The sequence below is a fragment of the Cyprinus carpio genome, chromosome B13 (assembly GCF_018340385.1).
Source record: "Cyprinus carpio isolate SPL01 chromosome B13, ASM1834038v1, whole genome shotgun sequence".
Classification (NCBI taxonomy): Eukaryota; Metazoa; Chordata; class Actinopteri; order Cypriniformes; family Cyprinidae; genus Cyprinus; species Cyprinus carpio.
In genome coordinates, this window is record NC_056609.1 from 19,866,477 (window position 1) to 19,888,990 (window position 22,514).

General features: G+C 35.6%; 3 protein-coding genes across 4 annotated transcripts; 1 reads left to right on the forward strand and 2 right to left on the reverse strand.

Moving 5' to 3' along the window:
- Nucleotides 1–638: 638 nt before the first annotated feature.
- On the reverse strand, nucleotides 639–7,294 carry golga5 (golgin A5). 2 transcript variants are annotated; one of them, XM_019114047.2, is made up of 13 exons: nucleotides 7,099–7,294; nucleotides 5,833–6,484; nucleotides 4,784–4,978; nucleotides 4,168–4,387; nucleotides 3,933–4,056; nucleotides 3,629–3,832; nucleotides 3,379–3,546; nucleotides 2,514–2,642; nucleotides 2,250–2,348; nucleotides 1,928–2,150; nucleotides 1,470–1,575; nucleotides 1,300–1,363; nucleotides 639–1,180 (listed from the first exon to the last, which is right to left on the reverse strand). In XM_019114047.2, the coding sequence occupies exons 2-13, from the start codon at nucleotides 6,473–6,475 to the stop codon at nucleotides 1,100–1,102; spliced, it is 2,256 nt and encodes a 751-aa protein (XP_018969592.1). In that variant the 5' UTR covers nucleotides 6,476–6,484; nucleotides 7,099–7,294; the 3' UTR covers nucleotides 639–1,099. The 2 variants fall into 2 exon arrangements, with proteins under 2 accessions (XP_018969592.1, XP_018969591.1); XM_019114046.2 differs by having other exon boundaries at nucleotides 4,784–5,005.
- A 568-nt stretch (nucleotides 7,295–7,862) lies between these two features.
- LOC109100606 (RNA polymerase-associated protein RTF1 homolog) lies at nucleotides 7,863–18,847 on the reverse strand. Its single transcript, XM_042737136.1, has 18 exons — nucleotides 18,686–18,847; nucleotides 16,473–16,583; nucleotides 15,443–15,593; nucleotides 15,142–15,346; nucleotides 12,647–12,764; nucleotides 12,446–12,557; nucleotides 12,157–12,298; nucleotides 11,487–11,664; nucleotides 11,251–11,333; nucleotides 11,082–11,169; nucleotides 10,871–10,978; nucleotides 10,680–10,757; nucleotides 10,446–10,567; nucleotides 9,971–10,028; nucleotides 9,803–9,880; nucleotides 9,624–9,722; nucleotides 9,429–9,543; nucleotides 7,863–8,910 (listed from the first exon to the last, which is right to left on the reverse strand). Exons 1-18 carry the CDS (start codon nucleotides 18,767–18,769, stop codon nucleotides 8,804–8,806), a joined length of 2,037 nt encoding a protein of 678 aa, XP_042593070.1. The 5' UTR covers nucleotides 18,770–18,847; the 3' UTR covers nucleotides 7,863–8,803.
- Nucleotides 18,848–19,809: 962 nt separating this feature from the next.
- On the forward strand, nucleotides 19,810–22,386 carry LOC109100474 (complex I intermediate-associated protein 30, mitochondrial-like). The gene is made up of 4 exons (XM_019113909.2): nucleotides 19,810–20,407; nucleotides 21,366–21,551; nucleotides 21,841–21,915; nucleotides 22,055–22,386. The coding sequence occupies exons 1-4, from the start codon at nucleotides 19,889–19,891 to the stop codon at nucleotides 22,193–22,195; spliced, it is 921 nt and encodes a 306-aa protein (XP_018969454.2). The 5' UTR covers nucleotides 19,810–19,888; the 3' UTR covers nucleotides 22,196–22,386.
- Nucleotides 22,387–22,514: the final 128 nt, after the last annotated feature.

Below are 22,514 nucleotides of genomic sequence, written 5' to 3' on the forward strand. Positions count from 1 at the left end.
CACGCATTAACAGCGACGCCACTGGACAGAAAGAGTCTTGCAATCATGTGATAAACCACTCCAACTTTTCTTTTGGCCAAGTCTGTCTAATATCCCTGAGGCCATAATCGAAGCTTTTTTTTTGGGTGTGTCAGATATGACAATATTTATATATTATATGATGACTTTTTTATGACAATATTTATAAGTATATTACATACACTAGAACTCAATTATTTCTCAAGCACCGAATCAGCATATGAGAATGATTTCTGAAGGATCATGTGACACTGAAGACTGGAATAATGGCTGCTGAAAATACAGCTTTGCAACACAGGAATAAATACCTTTAAATACATTAAAAAAAATGTTTAATTGTAATAATATTTCACAATATTACTGTTTTAACTGTATTTTTAAATAAAATGCAGCCTTGGTTAGCATAAGAGACAAATAAAAAAAATCTTACCAACCCTCAAATTTTGAATAATATATAATCATGCATGTATGTATAATTTATTAGATATTAAAATGTGTTATTTGTATTATAATGAATTATAAAATATAATACATTTACTGTAGTAACTTCTACATTTTCCTCATTATCACCACTGAGTACTAATAAGAACAGAGTCACAAAAGTACAGTAGCTGGGAGAATTAAGATTATGTCCATGTTAATATTTATTAAGATAAATCTGCTTTACAGTGTGAGGAATACAATCCTGTTATTTCCTGTAACAAAAATAATCATGATTACATTTGCATGAAACAGAGATGAATAAAACATCAAAAGATTCTCAACTGAATAAAACCACACCTTTAAATTACACCTTAAATATTTCACTTTATACTGTTCTCAACACTCACGCCAAATTTTACTGAAAGCATTCAATCATGTATGGGCCAAAACAGAAAATAAATGAGGCGAATGAGGGGAAATGCGAGAGAAACTGAGTAACAGAGAGAGAGAAAGAAATCGCCAACAGCATGTGTGCAAATTGAAGATGAATGCATACTGTGCCACTGTACAGCAGCCTGAAATTTCCCGAAGCTTAACCTTTATTAACCCTTACTAATCTCAAACAGGTTATTATGTGTTATTACAGGTAGAAAGTCCTTTATCTCCCATCGGGATGATTGTGATGCATCTCTGGTGTGTATGTCAAAAGGACAATCATTACCCAAAGGTGTAGTAGTGCCTGGATAGAAAAACATAGATTAAGAAACATAAATAAACACAACCTCATCCAGCTTTTCCTTAAAACTTTTAATTCTTCATTGTAACTTTGAAGTATTCCTTAATGTGCCGTGTACTCACCATATAAATAATAACAAAAACCCTGGCCATGGGGTAACGTCTGAGAAAGATTCCTAGACGTATACTGGAGGAATAGATGTGAGTAAAACACACACATTTTAATACTATTGGCACACTGTAAAATACATTTGGCAAACACACACAAAAAGGATTTCCAGGGACTCAATTACCTGAAGCGGTCGATGGTGCTGGCCGCTTTACGAACCTTCCCATACACTCCTGTACCCGGTCCGTCTGCATCATTAAACAGGATTGGTGTGTTCCTCTGCCTAGCACCTATACACACAAAAACAGTCACACACAATCATGTTGGGCTTCAGAGTATCAAAAGTTCAATTATTCTAGTCAAAAAAACTTGAGTTCAGTTAAGTGGTTCAATTCAGCATTGATTTTATTATTAATATGAAAAATTTAGTTTTTATTATGAATTTGAATTCACTTTTATTTTTATATTTTCTGTTTTCATTATAATTTTACACAAAGTTGAATTAATTTTAACGTTTTTATTCTTTTAGTTTTAATTGTAGTTAATGATAATAACCTGGTTTGATAAAAAAAAAATTTAAATGAAAAAAAAAGTTCCATAAAATCAGTCCTTCTGGAATTTCCCATCATGCAGTGCACTGACCTGGTCCCTCCATGGCAGCCATGTTGATGTGTGAGCCGCTGTTCTGACCACCCTGCAGGCTCTTCAGTTGCTGTTCCAGCCTCTCCAGCTGAAAGACCAGGGAGTTTTTCTCTGTGCCAAGGGCCTCTAACATGGTCTGCTTCTGAATCAGTGTCTCTGTCAGCTGGTGCAAACGGCCCTCCAGCTCCGCCTGACTGCTGTTGCTCAGAGCCTTGTTGGTCAGCTGGCAGAGGAATTTTAACATTCACTTGGAGCAGGTGCACAGGTGTTTCTTTTAAAATATTTTATTATAAAACCATAATTACTATTCCTACATGGGTACCTGGTTTCTAAGCTTTTGGATCTCATCTTCTCTGTCTTTGACGCGGCCCTGAAGGGTGATTTTAGTGCGATGATGCTCTTCCTCAATGTACTGCAGTTCCTGCATTAAAATGTATCAACATTTACTCATTACTCACAATATTCTTCTTTTTTAAAATAAAAAAAATTTAACAAACCACAATATACCCACTCTAAAAACTTGGATGTGTAAGTTTACTCTTTTTTTTTTTTTTTTTTTTTTTTTCTCTCTCTCTCAATCACGTACCTGTTTGGATCTCTCCAGTTCTGCTTCTATTTCCTGTTTGGCTCTGATCTGCTGGGAATGTTGTTCCTGTACTTCTGCCAGCTGTTCTCTCCAGTTTTCTGTCTCTGTGAGTGCCTGGGTTTCCAGATCCTAAAGGAAACACGAGGAAAATCAAATATGCAGTGTGTGTCTGTTTGTATTGGTGTTACAGCTGGCGAACCTGGTATATATATATATATATATATATATATATATATATATATATATATATATATATATATATATATATATATATATATATATATATATATATATATATATTATTTTGCTGTAAATAGTTTAATTGTATTAATATTTTAATAAAATAAATAAATAAAACATATTCGATGTCTTTCATCATAAAATATTTTAGCAGAATGTGAGTAAATAATGCTACTTATTTCTATGTATTATTATAGTGTTTCATATAATTGAAAATAATTAGATCTGATTTTAGTTGTGTTTATTTACTACAGCATAATCAATGAATGTTTTTTTTTCTTCATGTTTTTAATCAAACATTTATTATATTTCCAATGATTTTGCAGGAAATTAACATAAATATTTTAGATTTTTAAACTATTTACTCATGTTTAAAGAAAAAAAAAAAATACATTAAAAAATTATCATAAAAAAATAGATAATTGTTATTTATTAACATGTATTACTATAGTGACGCATATAAATGTAAAATGCATTAAATATTGAGCTGTGTTAATTTAGTGTAGAATTACAAGATTTTTACCCCTTATGGCCTTTACTTGCAAAAACATCAGGATTTTAGGCCATATCACCCAGCCCTTAACTCTACACTGAGATTGTATATTTTGTAATCTTGCATGTGTACCTGTATCTCTGTTCGTAAGCTCTGTATTTGGGCCTGTAGCTTCTGAATCTCCTCTCTCTGTAGCTCTTTCTCATGACGGAGCCCTTCGAGTTCAACACCAGCCCCGGCCCCCTCCAGCACCTCCAGACCTGAGCCCTCCTTCAGACTGCTGATCAGCTTCTCCTTAGACTGGAAGAACAACAACCATGATCCTCCATACACTCATTAAACAGAGATAAAAAATGACATGAAAATAAAGAAAGAATGAGACCTGTAATATGCGTGAGGCTTTGTTTTTGTAGTCTTGAAGCTCCTGTTTGGTGTACTCTGCTGCGGATCGGGTGCTCTTGACCTGTTGAAGTAGTTCCTCAGCTCTTTGTTTCTCTTCCGTCACCCGACGCTCTGCGTTTGTTAATGACTCCGCCAACTGCTGCCGCTCGGACTCTACCTTCGCCAGTCGTGTAGCAAACTCACTCTGTGAGAAAATGGCATGTGATTAAGATCTACCAGATCCATCTTTTTTATCTCTAGATGGAGTTTGCCACATAAATCCTGGTTGGCGCCAGTTAACTCACCTGTATCTGTCTGTAGCTCTCCTGTTCTCTCTTCACTGCTGCTTCTGCATCTCTTACTCTGTCCTGTAATGTCTGTAAAGCTTGAGACTGAAGACTGCTTCCCTCACTGTGATCCTGAAGAATCCTAAAACATAAAAAACAGCAAAAGAGGTTGGTTTATTCAGAAAAGAGAATATACAGATCCAAATAAACAAGACGTGTTCTTCTGCTTCCGTGATTTGTCAAAGAAACCCACCTGACCCTCTCGTTCTGAGCCTCCTCCAGGGCAGAGCTTCGGGTCTTCAGTAGCTGATCCGCCTCGTCCAGTCGTACTTTAAGGACCGCCAGCTGACCATCTTTTGCAGACAGGGCTTCTGTGAGGTCATCAACCTGAGCCCTCAGCTCTCGAACCATGTGATCAACACGAGACTGGTCAGAGTTCCACTTTTCAGCACGAGCCCTGGAAAGGTTCACCTCTACAAAAGTAGAGGACTTGATCATTTAATGGCTTCCTAAGCTTTTGTACTTCATAGCAGTGTTGTTATAGTTAATTAAAACTAAAATTATTAAAATTGTTTTTATAAATTGACATAAAATCTGAAATAAAATAAATATTAGATGAAAAACTTGAATCGTTCTTGTAGCAACTAACTGAAATAAACGGTTTAGGCTGAAGTATTTAAACCTGATAAAACCTGAAATATAAAAAATAAATCAAATCGAAAAAGAAATATAAAAAAATAAAACTACTAAAAATTAGAAAAAAGCACATAAAATATTAAAATTAAAATGAAAACTGAAATTATAAAATGTTTATAATTTTATAATAAATGCTGTAACAGTATGTATTATACTTAAAACACATGGCTCACCTTCCTGCATGTTTTTGGCTCTCTGGATTAGAGTTGCCATTTCCTGGTTGAGAGAGGAGACTTCATTGCGTAAAAGCTGGTTCTCGAGACGAAGGTTGGAGATCACCTGCTCTTGGCCCTGCTGCTGCTGCAGCTGCTGAAGCTCTTGAGGTGGGACGTCCAGTGCTGGCTGGGCCTCTGCAGGAACATCCAGCCCAGGATTCAAACTCTCATGAATATCAGCTGGACAGAATATATAAAATAAGAAAGTTCAAAGAGGATGAACTACATGTTATCAAAACAGTAGTAAAGGTGTGTATCATTGAACACAATAACACTGTTAAATGAAAACTTTAACAGATCATAAAATGAATATTAATGTTTCATACTGTAACACTGTAATGCATTTTTAGCATTTAAGTTATTGATTTTAGTTTTTACATTAAATATATATTTGACATAATAGTTTAAATAGTATGCATGTCATTGTATTATCATTGATTTACTATTATAGATTTTGTTAATATTTAGCTTTTGTATTTTTATTAGTAATTTTATTTATTTAGTATTTATTTTATTTAACCATTTATTTTTAGTAAATTTGCTTTTTTTTGTCTATGTCTATATAGTTTTTATTTTTTATTATTATTTATCAGTTTTAGTTTATTTAGTTTTAGTTATTTTACTACTTTACACCAAACTAAACAAAAATGAAAAATACTGCCTTGGCAACTAGGTGAATTAAATAACATCTAAGTTTGCTGCCATTTCATCTTCACAGGCTATTTAATGACAAAACAAAGATTCAATAAATGCATTTAATTAAAATTTAACACACACACACACAAAAAAAATAGACATTTTTGCATACACAAACCATCTCTATAAAAATTTCTTTAATTGTACTTCCAAAACAAAAAAATATAAATATTATAATTTTATATTTGTCAGTTTTGGGGAGTACAGCAAATGTTGTTAACCTGCATTGATATAAAATATTAAAATAGGCCAAATTTCTTGCTCTCAGATCAATGCAATGAACCAAATGATGTATGATGTATGTTTTGTACCTTGGCTTTGGTCTCTGGAGCCATCCTCCGTTTTAACGCTGTGTGAGCTGTTTGAGAGAGAGCCGAGGCTGGAGTTTCTGGACAGGCCCTGGGTTGACGATGGGGTTGAAGTAACAGAGGGGCCCATCTGCAGGTCGCCAGCCACAGAAATAGGGGGCATATGGGTCTGAACTGATCCACCTGCTGGACCCAAAACTTTAGACACCGTTTCTCTTCGGACCTCCTTTCTTTCACTCTGCGGTGGGTCCGAACTATTCAAGAAGTCAAAGAGCAAATCATCATTTACTTCTGGCTTTTTGGGTCGCACAAAGTTGGATGTTGCCTTGCTGCTAGATCCCAAAGGCACAGTGCTGGAGACATTAGCTGTACCGGCCAAAACCGTGGCTTTGGATTTCTTTATGTTCCCAGCTACTGCAGAGATGAAAGCTGAAGATCCATGAGATGAGGAGGAGATCTGTGAGTCCCTGTGCTGTTGGGTGGAGCTGTAAGCCTCAGAGTCATACTGGATCGAATCTGTGCTGTCAGGGCTGTTGTAGGACAGCGAGGAATTCTGAGTGCTTTTTATCAAAGCGCTGGCTGCACCCTGGTCCACTTTATTTAGGAAGTCCTCTGCCTTCCCGGCAAAATCAACAAACCAAGACATCCTGAGATCCTTTGGATAAAAAACATGCATGACATGAGTGATGACATGTTACACCAGTGTCCTGCATTCAACAACTTAATTACATTTTTGTGCTTTTAAGTTATAATTTCCCATTTTTATTAGAAAAACAGATCATTTTTGAACCGGAGAGACCAACACTGAAGAGTCATATCTGTAATATTTGACTTCTTCAATGCAAACATAAGCTGAAAACAAAACCCATCCCTTAAAGTATACTTCACATCCAGAGTTTGTAACCTCCTCTCAATAAGCATTAATTATTATAGCCTCTAGCATGAAAACACTTATAAACTGCATATCAATTTATTATACTAAGCATATTCCAGCAATAATTATTAATCCGTAGTTGACATTTGTTTATAGTTCTCCCTGATCAATGTTTGTTTACATACTGTATCTAAATCCACGTATTTACACAAAACTGACATCTGTCACTTTTAAATTTCTATCCGCTAACGTTACATTTCGTCTATTTCTCGATTAAATTACACTTGATCATTTGCAGTGTACATCCGCTAAACATGACAGCACAGTGCTAAGCATTACATGGTCAGCTTCACGTCTTCTGCCCAATAACTGCATTTAAGCTCATATTTTTGTACCTGAAGGGGCTCTCGATCTCTCAGAAAGCGGTAAGTAAATCTTGCATGGGGATGTTTTGGAGGATTCTGGGGGAAACTGTGTCTACTGGTCCCTTGATCGGTTATCGGTGACTGTTTTTATCCTGGTACTCATCCTGATCCAGACCGACGTGGACCAGGAACTACACGAAGGACCCATAACAGTGCGCCCTGCACAGTGCCTGACTAGAAAATGATTTTGCTGTGCCTGATTGTGATTGGGTCAGTAGTCTTTTATAATATAATATAATATAATATAATATAATATAAATACCTCTATGCATTATTATCATGCAGTAACTTTTCGTTGCCCTATTAAATGTATGTTGATATAAGAGATAAAACATTAAACTCATAATTTGAAAGTATGGGAATCATTAATTCAAAATCTATTAATTTTCATATTAATAGAATATATTGTGTATATTTTACTACTTTGACATTTCTTCTTCAAACTTCTAATATGAAAAACTAGAAATTTCTTTAAAATATTTCAGGTGTATTTGCTTTCTCTAATCAAAATGTTTCAAACAAAACCTTTTCAAGGGATATCTACATTGGTAATTATTTATAGGTTTTTAATGCATTCTCAATATCATCCAATTAGTCTTCTATTCCTTTTCAGGGATCAAAAGGTACTGCAACACTGAAATGACCCAATTATTTCAATAAAAGTAATCTGTAAACTGTATTAAATGTATTTTCATAATTAAAACGTCTCAATAGTAAATACACAAACACATGAATTATGAAACAGTTGCTCCTTTATTCAGTCGCACTCACTCAAGATCGCTTATTTACAAGGCATGCCACAACGATACGAGAACTGACTAAAAGACTTCATCAATAATTAATGATCATTAACACTTACATCAGCTCTGAGGGACACAGAGGGATATGTAAGGAAAAAAAAGAGCAGTAAAAAACAAAAAGATACATCAATTCTCAAAGTTTTCTTGTCTATGGCAGACATGTTTATTTGATCATTGTCTTACATGAAACAAACGTTTATATTAAGGGAGTGTGATGTCATTGCAGACTCCCTCTCTGATTGGTCGGCTCCTCGAGTTAAGCAGGACTGTCCTAGCAACCCATTACATATGAGTTGGGGGGGGGGGGGGGTGCATGTTGGGGGAGAAAAGAAAATGTTTGTTTAAAAACTTCAGAGCGTTTTCAGGAGGAACAAGGGAGCGGGGCAGACCCAATCACATTATTGACAACAAATTACAACTTTCCAAAAAAAACAAGATTTGTGTTGTCTTTTTTTAATAGTGTCCTTTTGAGATAGTCATTCACAAGCTTGGATATAAAAGGGTCGTTTCTGAGAGGGACAAAATATGCTGAATACACTGGTACGAAAAGGAGAATCAGAGGTAATGCATTTCTGTTCTCACGTCTGCACACGCCGTAAATAACGCACAGGACTTTCCATCTCTCAAAAAGTGACCCTTTGCAGGAAAAGACCTGAAAGTCATCATTATTCATCAATATTTCCTCTTACAAACAGGTGAAACACACACACATACAGTCTCAGACACGCTCAGTCTTAAAGGTATGCACTTATTCCTTCTCTTTATCATACACTCTCTCTCACACACACTTTCCCAAACACACACACAGGGGTGGCCGCAGCTGTTGACCTCCGGCACAGGTGTCCAATCATGCAGGAGAGGATAAAAAACGTAGGTCAGATGAGTCCTCGTCTCTTTTTGTAGTCCTCCAGGTTGAGAGATCGGCGCGGTGCCCCATCTTTAACAGGTAATGCATTCGAACTCACCGCCAAAGACTTCGCTTCTGTGGATGATTGAAATAAATTGTAAAATTGAAGACATCAGATCATAGGATCAGAATCATATACACAGCTGTTCAAAAGTTAGGGGTTTGAAAACAGTCATAGTTTACTATATTACTACTATTTCAAATAACTGTTCTATTATAATATTTTATAAAACATAATTTATTCCTGTTAAGGTAAAGCTGAATTTTCAGCATCATTACTCCAGTCTTCAGTGTCACATGATCCTTCAGAAATCATTCTAATATGCTGATTTGATGCTCAATAAACAAACTTAAAATCTATTTGGAAACTGAGATATTTTTTCAAGACTCTTTTCTAAAGAGAAAGTTAAAAAGAACAGAATTTATTTGAAATAGAAATTTGTAACATTATAAATGGCTTTACTGTCACTTTTGATCAATTTAATGTTTACTTGCTGAACAAACATATTCATTTCTTTTTAACAAATGCATTGCAATGCACTGCAGAATTGTGCTAAAATCGAATATGGCTATTAGATCTGAGACAAACTTACCAGCATTAGGAACCTGCAGGTCAATTTTGACATCAAAGTCATGAACTTTAAAAAGGTCCTCTGAGAGGTCACTGGTTGGCTTGGTAACATCTCTGTCTTTCTGGCTAGGCAGGCCCTGCATGATACACAAATTAAGCAAGTTAATTCTAGGTCAGAACAGGCTCATGTTGCTGTGGGCGTGTTTGTGTGTGTTACCTGTTTATTAGCCTGCTGGCTGTTGTCTTGGCCTGAGCCGGAACCATACTTCTGGTTGAGATGAGCCAAAATCGCAGCATGGACTGAGGGATCTCTCGCCTGAGGAAGAAAGAGAGAGAATTCAGTTTTTTTTTTTTTTATACCAAAAAAGGATGTGCATAAAAGCGAAAAATGCTCACATTGGACACCATAGTTGGTTTACACTGCCGTCTGGTGAATGGATCCATCTGCTGGTTCTTCGAGTTCTGACCCTCTGCCTGAAAAACAACCACAACATTTCAGATTCCAGAATGTTCCTTAGTAGAGTAACAGCTCAAAAAAAAAGAAATCCTGACAGGAACACTTACCACCAGTGCCTTCTCAGACTCCACAATGTTCCAACTCCTATTCCTCTGGTTGATATAGCTGGAAAAGAAAGAAAGAAAACGATTATGAAGAGGACAGGTTAGAGGTTTTGGGTCTGTAAGATAAAAAAAATAAAAAATTGAAATCATAACTTTTATTCAGCAAGGCCACACCAAATTGATAAAAAGTAACAGTAAATACAATGATAATGTTACAAAAGATTTCCATTTCAAAAATAATATTATATTCATATTAATTGATTTCAACATTGATAATAATAATAGTTTCCTGAGTACCAAATCAGCATATTATGATTTCTGAAGGATCATGTGACACTGAAGACTGCAGTAATGACTGCTAGAAATTCCGCTTTGAATCACAGAAAAAAAAACAAAAAAACATTTGAAAAAGTTATTTAAAGCTATTGACCTATGGTGTATTGATCAATAGCAGTAGTAGTGTATGTGTGTTTCTAACCTGATGGCAGAGATATTTTTGGTTCTCTGTCGGTCAAGTGCTTCTGCCCTCTCCTCCAGCTCATTCAACTGACCTTGCAGTACTTTTACCTTCTCTCCATCACCACTCTCCTCAGCCATGGCCTGCACACACAAGTTATGTATGATAAGCATGAGATCACAAATATGCACATAAACAAACACACCAAACAAGGGCATATCTACTTGTGTTGTGTTATATCACAAACATTACAACCTTCTCTTTGAGAAGTTGCGTTTTCTTCATGGCGTAGTTTGGTGGAGCCTTTCGGAATCTGTCTTTTTCTTTGACAATCTGTATTAATAAAAAAATAAAATAAATCCACATTGTTATACATTGATAAAAAAAGACAACCATCCAAACATTCTATATTAAGGACAATATGAAATGATGTCACTGGGACGTACATCCTCAATGTCTTTGTCATTGAATTTGTAGTTGACCGCCTCCTTGATGGACTGCTCTTTTTTGGCGATCTCATCCAGAGTAGGAAACTGCATTCCTGCTGAAATCATCTATGGGGCAGCAACAAGGTTACTACTGGTCATGCAATCCCATAATGCCATAGGTTGACTGCAGTTCTACGATTAACCTAAAATGCAACTACATGAAACTTACCGCCTCTTTCCATTTCATGAATTCGTTTTCAGTGAACTCCTGATTGGACACAAACTCAAGTCTGAAGACTCGCGTGTCATTTCCATGTCTGCAAACATGACACATTACATGAGGGGTGGAAGACTAAGAGATGAATGCATATATAATTAGTTTTCTTGTGCAAAGGTACCGGAGCTGAAGGCCTTTATTTGTCCGTGTGGACCCCAACTGATAAACTTTAGCCGTCTCCACCACATCAATTATTTCAGCCACCTGCAGGAGTTCATTTCAGAAACTGTCAATCAATAACTTTGTATATTGCATCTTGTATCTTAAAATGTGTGCTTTCAGGTTGCAATTGTTTGTGGAGTCATAAAAGCTGAAAGATGTTTATAACATGAAAAGGATGAGAAATTTTTCACTGACCCGATAAACAGGCTTGCTGCTGCTGTTTCCAATGCCAATTCGAACAAAACAACCAGTGACAGTTTTAGCAAAGAATGGCATGTGACACCAGCGCTCCAGCTTGTGCCGGGACAGCCGGATCCGATTCAGCTCATCTGGTAATGACACTGGCTGGGACTTGGGCGGAGCCTCTTCTTTCCTAAAATACAGGTGCATAGTTGATAAACATGCTAAAAACAGTTTTTAACATTGATAATAAACCTGAAATAGCCTTTAGCTTTGCCATCACAGGAATAATTTGCATTTTGAATTGTAATAATATTTCACAATATTACTGTTTTAAATAGTGCAGTCAAAAGATTAATCTTAACTTAACCTAAATCTATAGGGGTGGTTGGATTTATTCACTGACATTAAAACATTTATTTAAAGCTTCTTTCTTTTTGGATTCTTATTTACAGCATTGTCATAACAAGCTGAATATTAACTTATTGGGAGAAAACCGGTAGTTCTATGTGAAATCAGACATTTGAGCACCCCCATATAGCCAAAATGGCATGATCATAACACCTCTGCGAATATTTGACTGCAAGACTGGTAGTCGAATCAGGCTTCTCCTATCGAAGCATCAAATCTTCAACTATTCGGGGTCACCCCTACTAAGAAGGTTAATGTATTGTCTAATACTTACTCCTCCTCTTCATCAAAAGATGACGACCTTGAGCTGCGGTCACTCTTTACTGAAGACTTGTCATCATCATCTTCCTCCTCCTCTTCATCATCAGAGTAGACCTCACTTGTCTTCAGTGGCTGCCTTTTGGCAAGGAGCTCAGCTGAAAGGTCAGAGGTTACAGATCTGACACTAGCAGCTCTGGCTATGGAAAACTAATTTTTTGCAAAGGCCACTTTATTCTGCTTACTGTACACATATATATATTTTTTTTAATGAACAGTAATACATTTTAAGTAATTAATCATACCGGTTCTGTTTTTCCTCTTCTCTCTTTCTGCTTTCAGCTCTTCCATGGCCTGTGACTTCTTGTCCAGCTTCTCGTCTCTCTTGATCCGTCTCTCTTTGTTATGGGACATCACCTGCATGAATCGACAGAGAAAACATGAATATCACACCATATTTGCATTTATATTTTAGGAAAGACTAATTGGCTACACAGTTTACTTACCACCTGAGTGTCAGGGACCTGAGACAGTTTTCTCTTTTCTTGCTCCTCCTCCTGTTTCTTTTTCTTTTCTTCCTTTTCCTTCTTCTTCGCCGTTTTCAGCTTTTGCTTGATTTCAAACCTTTTTGGGAGAAATGCATGGGCTATTAATTGAGAAGTACAGTTTCTCTGCAAATTATTTCAATTCTGCCATCATTCATAGCTAGATTTAAATTATTTCTGCACGATACAACCAGTGTTGATATTGTAAAGTAAAATTAAAACTTTTAAAAATCATTTTCCTAATTTTTAAAATGATTAAATGAATAAAACGTACTCATTTTAAAAGTAAAATTAAAACTTTTAAAAATAATTTTCAGCTTTATAAAAAAAAACAACACCACCCATAACAACTAATATAAATACTAATAATATATAAATAATAATAATAAAGCAATAATTAATTACTAGATGAGATAACCCCTCCCTAAAAAACATGCCATAGACTAATTTCTCAGTTCTGCATTTTCTTGTATGTTAAGACCTATAAATTCAGCAGAGGTGGGTAGAGTACCCAAAAACTGTACTCAAGTAAAAGTAAATGTACTAGTCTGAATAGTTACTTGAGTAAGAGTAAAAAAGTATCGGATAAAAAAAATAAAAATAAAAAAAACACTAAAGTAGTTAGTTACTAGTTACTTTGGGTCACATACTGAATATCTATATTCTATTTTTATTTAGATATATAGATAAAATGTATGTAATGTATATGTGTGTGTGTGTGTGTGTGTGTATATATATATATATATATATATATATATATATATATATATATATATATATATATATATATATATATATATATATATATATATATATATATATTTTTATCAGCTTTTACTCCAGTCTTCAGTGTGACATAACCCTTCAGAAATCATTCCAATATGTTGATCTACTATCAATGATGTTCTTTCTAGCTTTATATTCATCAAATAATCCTAAACAAAATGTCACAGGTTCCAAAAAAATATTAAGCAGCAAAACTGTTTCCATCACAATAAATCAACATATTATAATTATTTTTTGAAGGATCATGAGTCTGAAAACTGGAGTAACAGCTGATGAAAATTCATCATCTGACACACAGCAGCCACAACAGCATATTGGCAAATTATTTTTAAGCATTATTTATTTTTTTCATTTTTATTAGAAACATTCCCAGACGCATGAACCATATCATGAAATATCTCGATTCTCACCTTCATATATGATGTTAGATAATATGCGATGGTCAAAGTAGCCTAATAATGTAATCTATTAACTATGCATAAAAAGCTGTCTGTTTACTTAAGTAACAGATATGGGTGTCATGCCATAACATTTATATTTCATATCTTTATATTAAATGTGAATTTAACATTGAAAGTTAATGTGATATAAAAACGGCTAATCTTTCATTGTACAGAAAGAGAGCAAAGAACATTTACATGATCAAAGAACATTTTCACTGACAGAGTTCAACCACTCTCAAAAACTCCCATTAAAATCACTAAAACTGTTAACACTGTGAAATCAATATCTTATTTAAAGATTCGTACACACATCTGCCACTGCATTCATAAGCTCAACAGAATCATGTGTGATTGGTTATAAAGCGCAGTGCTGTAAAAATGTGTCCGTCTCTAGCTCAGCGCCAGCCAGCGAACAAAGATCTGAATTTAGCAGCTGATTATATGACTCCCTGAATGTTCTCACGCCGTTGTGATTGTATCAAATATAGAAAATATTAATCGGCTATTTTATTTTGTCTTTTGGAAGCTGCATTCAACTTGGCTCCCCTCTGTTATAAGTTACACGTACAACAAAATAATGTCATAGTGGTATCGTGTACTGTAATCGAGTGTAGCCTAAGTTATACCTGTCGAACCATAGAGCACACGCAGTGTTCATCTAATAAAGATCTTCATCGCTAGCAAACAATATCCTTTGCAGATTTGCTTTCAATTCAGTGCAGATCCAAAGCCCCGTCTTCAACGCTCTTGATGTTCTTAAACTTTCTGTTACAACTCTGAGTGAACCGCTTCAGACGCTCAGCGTGCGCTGAAGGGAACTGAATGAATCGTTCAAACGGATTCTCGAACCAATTCACTGGTTTGCCAACTGGTTTGATCAAGACTTTGAACAGAATTGACTCAAAAGAATGAATCATTCGCGAATGAGCATTGCTCATTGGCAAAAGAAAAGTACACGCTGCGTTTGGAATAAACTGAAGCATTTATAACTTATATTGCATTAAGATAAAGTAACGAGAGGAGCGTCGCCCACAGTAACGAAGTAAAAGTACAGATTTTCCCCAAAAAATTACTTAAGTAAGAGTAAAAGTACCCATCTTTAAATATACTCCAAAAGTATTAGTTACCCAAAACATTTACTAAAGTAAATGTAACGAAGTAAATGTAACTCGTTACTACCCACCTCTGAAATTCAAGAAATTCAAGTTGCTTTGAAATTCTTCTCACCTCCTCTTAAGAACTTCTCGCTTCTCTATACGGTTAAACAGCTCCTGTTCTCTTTCTTTTTCCGTCATCTGCTCCAACCGGGCCCTGTCCTCCTCATCTCCCATTAAATCGTCTCCATAACCGTCGCGGAAAACCTCATCCTCTGATGACGAGTCGGAATCTGAGCTGGAGGATGAGCTGTTACTGTCAGAGTCCGACACCTCACCTAAAAAACGTAAAGCAGGGAGAAACAACTTTACTCTTCCAGTTCCAGTGTTGTATTGGTAAACACAGCATTAGAGAATCCAAATCGCTGCCTTACCCTCCTCTGGAGCCGAGCTTTCTGCTGAACTGTCTCCATTTGAGCTGCCGGATGAAGCCGCCTTGCCCTTTCTTTTCTTGACTGTGTTCTTCTTTTCAGGCCCTTTGCTAGGCTTCCCTTTCTTTTTGGTTTTAGTGCCTCCAACAGTCCACTAACAGATCAACAGAACACAACGGTAACACGTTTAATTTACAAACACCTTTTCACATGGACACTAAGGGTTTCTTTCAGACTCATAATAAAAGCATTTCAAATGAACTCCCCCAGTCAGACACTGATTGCCACTGAAATGATCAAGACCTAAAATGACAACTGCACTTTTCTATGTTTATTAGTTAAGAAGCTACTATTTAAATGACCACAACATCCTGAAATGAGGAAATGTGCTTTCACAAAATACCAGCTTATACATGGAATAACCTTCAGTGAGAAAAATAAAATATCAAGCCTCAGGTTGTCAAACAAGTTTACCCTACAAAGCACCTCGATATCTGAATGGCAACACTTTTCCATACCATACAGTATGCAAAAAAACAGCACAACAAAAGAGCAGTATCCCAATTCACAGTATGCAAAAGTACCCAGATGACTAACTACTTCAGTGATTCTGGAGTGCGTATTCAATGGACACAAACATGAGGCCACGGGAGAGGATTTATGAATGCCAGTGAAGTGACGCAACTGATGCTGGTAGGTCACATGACAATAACAACATTGTGGATTTAGTACATCTGAATTTCATTCATACTCTTCATACTGACACTATATAGACCATTATTTTTTAACGATTGCAAAGTTCGTTCATATTCAAATGTAGTACCTACTCAGACAGTACGCAATTCATATGCAGCGATGGTAAGGAGCTGTTTAAATGATTTAGCAGGCATCCTGGAATACCATTAGTATCATAAGTATTACCATGCGGCAAATCTGTGATGGTAATTTAGTGCATAGTCCTTTTATTTGTGAAGTAATGTAATATGACCCAAAAAAATCAACACCTACATTTGATAATAGAAAGGCTTTATACCTCATCATCGCTGTCTGATGTCTCAGAGTCTGTGGAGGCGGCAGGTTTACTAACAGGCTCTTCCTGTTCATCAGAATCCACACGCTTTCTCTTGGCAAGAGACAGCAGCTCCTGCAAAAAGCAGAGGAAGATTGAAAATTACAATTCTTTTCAAGCACCAATTTTTATTTATTGTACTTGGAGAATACCATTTTTTGCTGTTCATTAAAAAAAAAAAAAAAAAAAAACAGAAAATGCTCAAGCTGTCATAATGGAATCTATCCTCCACCACAAAATATTGCTTTATGCTTGTAGGGCAGGTGTGGTGGCAGAAATAATGCTGTACAGCTATTATGCAGAACAAAAGCAGTTGTACTATTATTTTAATGAACCTGAATAGTGATATGTGAGTGTGCCTGTCAGGGTGTCTGCTTATGTGCTAATTTTATCCTGAAGTACTAGAACACATAACACAGAGGGATTTGGGATAGCTATAATCCAACACTCTCAATAACAAGCTAATATATGGCAGAATCTAATGCACAGACAGATGTCAAACTCCACTGGGCATGGGGGTTTTAGTCCAATTATGACCTGTGTTTGAGACCAATGGTACTTATTGAATCTGTTAGCATTCATAACATTTCAGCTTTTCACTTTCAAACTTCTCAGCATATCCTATGCATGCAATCTCAAGTGCATGAAACTCACAAAGTGCTTGCATTTCTATATAGGTGTCAGTGATCAGACTTCTGTTAGTGTTTGTGTTGGGCTCCGTTTGTCTGCTAGCTGGCTAGCTCTGTTATTTGTCAACACCATTGAAATGAAAATGAAATGCACAGGTTGTTGAAACATGCACTAGGGAGTGCTGCCTATAGGGGGCGTATAATGGTTCAAATTAATTTGTTCACCATACACCAGGGGTTTTCAAAATAGGGCCCAGGGACCCCAGGAGACAACAAGGGAGTGCTAGGGTGTCAAAATTTTAATGAAAAACTGTGTAAAAATGTAACAATAAATATTTAATAGAATGAAAATATGCAAATTATAGAAGACTATAAGAAGTAAATAACTCGATTTATAAAAATACAATAAAATAACAGTTTGATTTAAAAATTAGATCAAATTAGATTCGAATGAATAAAAAAAGATTCAAATATTTGAATAAATAAACAGACAAAAATAAACAGTACAGTACTATGATAGTAGAAGTATAACTTAAAAGAAGCCAAATATTTTCTAAAGTATGTTTAAGACATTTCAATAATTTTTATTCATGTATTTATTTACAAAATAAATTGGGTCTTTATACAAGAAACTATACAGATACATTTTATATTTTACATGGTGTTCCCTCACAAGCATGATCATATGGACCTTTTCACAAGACTGATGATGCATTTAATGGTCATCAGCATCGTAAATCCTTGAAAGTTTTGTATGTATATATTATATTTTTTTAAGTATATACATTTAAAACACTATACTTTGTATTAGTTAACGCTAATGCAAGAGTGTTTCTAAAGCAGCGCCTGTGGGAGGGACAGTAAATTTAACATCGTTCTCTCTTGACTGCCGTAATCAGTCTCTCTCCATTTTGTTTCCCTTGTTTTGAAAGTCATGAAAACACTATTGTGGAGTTTTTCCTTTGCTATTTGAGCAAATGGGAATGCAAAAAAATGTATTTGTGTTACCCACTCACTGCTCTTGAAGTTAGCCCAAATATGCTGCTGAGAAACCTGGAAATGTGAAAAAGGTCAATTTTGTGGTACATGGCTAAAACTTTATTATTGAGCATGTCCCCATATTATTTTTACGTATCATGTGACTTTTAATTGCAGAATTAAAAAGCTGCTTTCTGGGATGTGTTTTAGAACCTTCAGTCCGCTCTAGTTTCTCGTCATCTTTCTAGCCACAACCGAAATAGAAGTTTAGCCGCGGCGCTGTGACGTCATGAAGCAGAAAAGGTTCTAAACCAAACGCACGCGGCCACTTTTGTAAAGCCGATTTTCCCGCGTACTGCAGGCGGCAACAAAAAGCGCGTCAAATATGTAAAAATCAGGTGCAATTGTCTCAGAACCAACACGACGCCACAATACAGGCCCCTGCTAACCAGCTAGCTTTCCCACATCACTTAGCATGGGACTTCAACACACACATACTGTTCTGACACCTTAGTGCCTCAGCGATCGGTAAACAGCGAGGTTTTTGGATCACATTCACGATATTCCTACCTGATCCAAATTATCATCGCTTGCACTATCTTCCGAGTCAGAGTCAATCACGACCCGACCTTTCCGTTTCTTTACATTCACCATGGTTAGCTGCCTGGCTCCCCTGTGTGTGTGTTTAAACAGCAGCGCCGCAATCCTCCGTACAAAGGCGCTAGAGCTACACTACGCATGCGCACACGTCACCCCAATAAACATCGACTACACATACAGGATCAGAAATGCGCTGTATCTAATAAGTATGCATTATCTGTATACATACATTTGGCGAAAATTATAATGATATTTGTTAGTCGTTTAGTTGCTTTTCAAGCCATATTTTATGCTTATTCATTCAGTTTTGTATTTTTATTTATGATAAATGTGGTTACACTCGGTGTTTTAACATAGCTGTTACAACCAACTGTCGTGATAAAAATATGTAATCATGCAGTGGCTCTTGTATTTGTTGACTTGTGAATGTCATTTAAAGTCGAATGAGATTTATTCCTATTGCTCATCCAAGTCAACGTGTAAGTGTTGGCAACAAAAGGAGACGGTGTTATGTGCCGCAATGGGTTTCAATCTTTTGATCCCAGGAGACCCCCATCCTAAAATTTTAAATCCAGCCATATAGTTTCATGTATAAAGACCCAATTAATAGTTATTTAAATTGATATACCATGAACCCATTTAAAATATTATCTGGAAAATATTTAGTGTTTATTAACTTACAGTTCTACATATTTTACATAGTTCTACATAATTTACTTTAGTACTGTACTGTTTTTCATCTATTTAAATATATTTTTTCTTAATTGTTTTAAATAATTTTTCATCTATTTAAATATAATTTTTATTATTTACAGAATTATTTACAGAATTATTTTAATCTGTCTTGTACTATTTATCTAATTATTTTAGACTATATAGACATTTAGAAATAGCATGGTTAAGTTCTTATTCTACCTTGCAGTGTAATGATTTGACAAAAGGCTACTAATGATTGAATGAACATGGACTTCCTTGCAGCCCTCTGTTTGAAAAGCCCTGCTTTAGATGACTGTCATCTTGATTTGGATTAGTGAAAACATTTGAATCCAGAAGATCAACTGACATGATATATGATGGTAAATTTAAAAAAGGCATTTCACTAAATATGTTTGTTTTATTTTTTTAAGGAATCTACTGGATGCCTGGTCTGAAAGCAAGAGCTACTACTAGCAAATGGCTGTGTCAAAAACAACATTAAAAACTCTGTTTGGAGTTTATGGTGTCATTCACAGACAGACTCTGTTATTGCCATCTACCCTGAGATGCTCAGTTATACTGAGCAGCAGGAGCATCTATGAGCGTGATTACCGCAGGCCAGGCCAGCCTCCAGACACCCGCTGGCCCTGGCAAAAGATACAGTTTGATTTCTCCAAAGGTGTGGAGGGTATCAAGAAGCACATTGGGTTGTTGAAGGATGAGTTTGTCCAGCGCTGGACTGGACCTGAAGGAAGGCCGTTAATAGATCACATGCTAGAACAAACACGTGTCCAGTGGGAGTTCCGTGGACCAGAGAGTCTCAGTCAGTGGGTGGTGTCGTCCGATCAGGAGATTGGGGGTCGCAGTGAGGCATACATTAAACTGGGCAAGAACAACACCACGTGTATGCTGTATGGGACCTTGTGCTCCACACCTCCCCGTGATGGAGAGACTCGATACAGTGGATACTGCACTCTGCGCTCCAAACAGCCGCTGGTCAGTGCCAAGATCGGACATCCCTCCATCTGATCCATTATTCAATTCCTTGTTCATCATTTTCGTTTTTGTGTACTTTTCTTATTTCTGCATGGGTTAATGACTAATCTTTGTACAGTACATGACATTGATAGCCACCAATTTATTTGTTCAACAGGTGATTTTAAAAATATTATGGAAAAGTGTAGATAAAACTGTTATATAATGACTTACTCCATTTAAATTTAATTTCCTTTGCTTATTAAACTCCCATCTGATCTGTACAAATTGCATGAAAAACAAGGTTTAGACAGAATCTTTGGAATTTTTTTTTTTTTTAAAGAAATCTCTCATGCTCACCGAGACTTTGATTAAAAATTCTATAAAAAAAACCCCAATTTTAAATTAATGTTTCTGTTTTAATACATTTTAAGATGTCATTTATTCCTGTGATGGAAAAGCAGAATTTTCAGCAGCCATTACTCCAGTCCTCAGTGTCACATGATCCTTCAGAAATTATTAATAAGCTGATTTGGTACATATTAAGAAACATTTCTTATCATCAATGTTCAAAATTGTTGTGCTGCTTAATATTTATGTGAAAACCTTGATTTTCCAGGATTCTTTGATGAATAGAATGTTCAAAAGAACATTATTTATTTGAAATAGAAATCTTTGTAACACAATAAATGTCTTTGTGTCACTTTTGATTAATTTAATGCATCCTAATGTTATAAAACTCTTAAATTTTTGAATGGTAGTATGTAGGTGTGTTTTCAATTTATAATTGTACAATTTATGGAGAAAGTACACTTGAGACACTATAATTCATGAATTGCATGTTACATAAGAGTAAGATATTAGAAGAGAGCAGTATTGAGAAACACAGCTTTAGGGTTTGTTATTTGCATGCATTTAAAGTGAGCAGTAAAGGAGCAATACTGTAATTTGACCTTTAAAACATTCCTTTGTTTTGCAGGCCTCATTTGACAGAAAAAAATACTATGACTGGTCAAGTTTCAACACGTTACATATGCGTATTCGGGGAGATGGAAGACCATGGATGGTAAACATGTCTGCGGAGACCTTCTTTTCTCATCAGAGAGATGACATCTACAGTTACTTCCTCTACACTAGAGGGGGACCCTACTGGCAGGATGTCAAGGTAGGTCTTAAGAAATTTACATGAATGTACATCTACAAAACACTTCATCTGCAGTTCATATGAAAGTACATCCAAATCAATCTGTTTTACACTACTGTTTAAAAGTTTGGGGTCAGTTTTTTTTAAACTAATATATTTATTTACCTGTTTCAAATAAATGATGTTCTTATAAATTTTATTGTTCATCAGAATCATAAAAAAAAAAAAAAAAATCTTAACCCAAAACACTTGAATGGCAGTAATATTTAGTCCTAACTTGTTATCTGTTATTTGTAAAACACTTTTACAGATCCCATTCTCCAAGTTTTTCCTTTCCAGCCGGGGAAGAATACAGGATGACCAGCATGTCCTCTGGTTAGATAAGGTCAGCATGGCTTTCTCGTCTCCTCGTACTTTATCTAGTAATTGATATTAGCATTTTATCTTTGTTCTTATTTTTCCTCTGGTGATATATTTATGAGCATTATAACATACATTAAATCAAAACTTGTTTGTACTCTTAGGTAAAGAGTATTGGTTTTACATTGGGGGATAAAGCAGACGGCCCATTTCAGCTGGAGATTGACTTCATTGGTCTGTGCAGTGACCTTGCCCACACAGAGGAGTTTGCATATGAGCTTTACAAGAGAAACCCAGAGGTCTAACTGGATTCAACAAGATTCAGCAATCATAGATGACAGACAGACACCAATTTATTAATAAAAACTTCAATGGACATTTTTTGAAGGCCAAAATCTTATATACAAACACAAAATGACCACATTTAAGACAAAGTAGTACAAAATGATCATTTATGAATATCGCTCAAGTTCAAATAAACATTTTGTGTGACCAATGTTTTGAGTGACTTTACTGTTTTTGTCTTTACAATTAATTAAAGTCCAGTACAAATAAGCATTCATACTAAAAATACATCAGGGGAACACTTTCTTTTTACACATAAAATCAAAACAATTTAAGAAA

Bases quoted from the DNA above. Each gene is read 5' to 3' on its own strand.
- golga5 (XM_019114046.2), bottom strand. From the start codon at position 6,475: ATGTCTTGGTTTGTTGATTTTGCCGGGAAGGCAGAGGACTTCCTAAAT. The intron at 2,151-2,249 runs GTACCCATGTAG...TTCCTCTGCCAG, and splicing joins TCCAAAAGCTTAGAAACCAG to CTGACCAACAAGGCTCTGAG. The intron at 1,364-1,469 runs GTAATTGAGTCC...CTATTCCTCCAG, and splicing joins AGCACCATCGACCGCTTCAG to TATACGTCTAGGAATCTTTC.
- LOC109100606 (XM_042737136.1), bottom strand. From the start codon at position 18,769: ATGGTGAATGTAAAGAAACGGAAAGGTCGGGTCGTGATTGACTCTGAC. The intron at 12,558-12,646 runs GTAAGTAAACTG...CGATTCATGCAG, and splicing joins AGGTCCCTGACACTCAGGTG to GTGATGTCCCATAACAAAGA. The intron at 11,665-12,156 runs GTAAGTATTAGA...CCTGTATTTTAG, and splicing joins TCTTTTGATGAAGAGGAGGA to GAAAGAAGAGGCTCCGCCCA.
- LOC109100474 (XM_019113909.2), top strand. From the start codon at position 19,889: ATGGCTGTGTCAAAAACAACATTAAAAACTCTGTTTGGAGTTTATGGT. The intron at 21,552-21,840 runs GTAGGTCTTAAG...ACACTTTTACAG, and splicing joins CCTACTGGCAGGATGTCAAG to ATCCCATTCTCCAAGTTTTT. The intron at 21,916-22,054 runs GTCAGCATGGCT...TTGTACTCTTAG, and splicing joins ATGTCCTCTGGTTAGATAAG to GTAAAGAGTATTGGTTTTAC.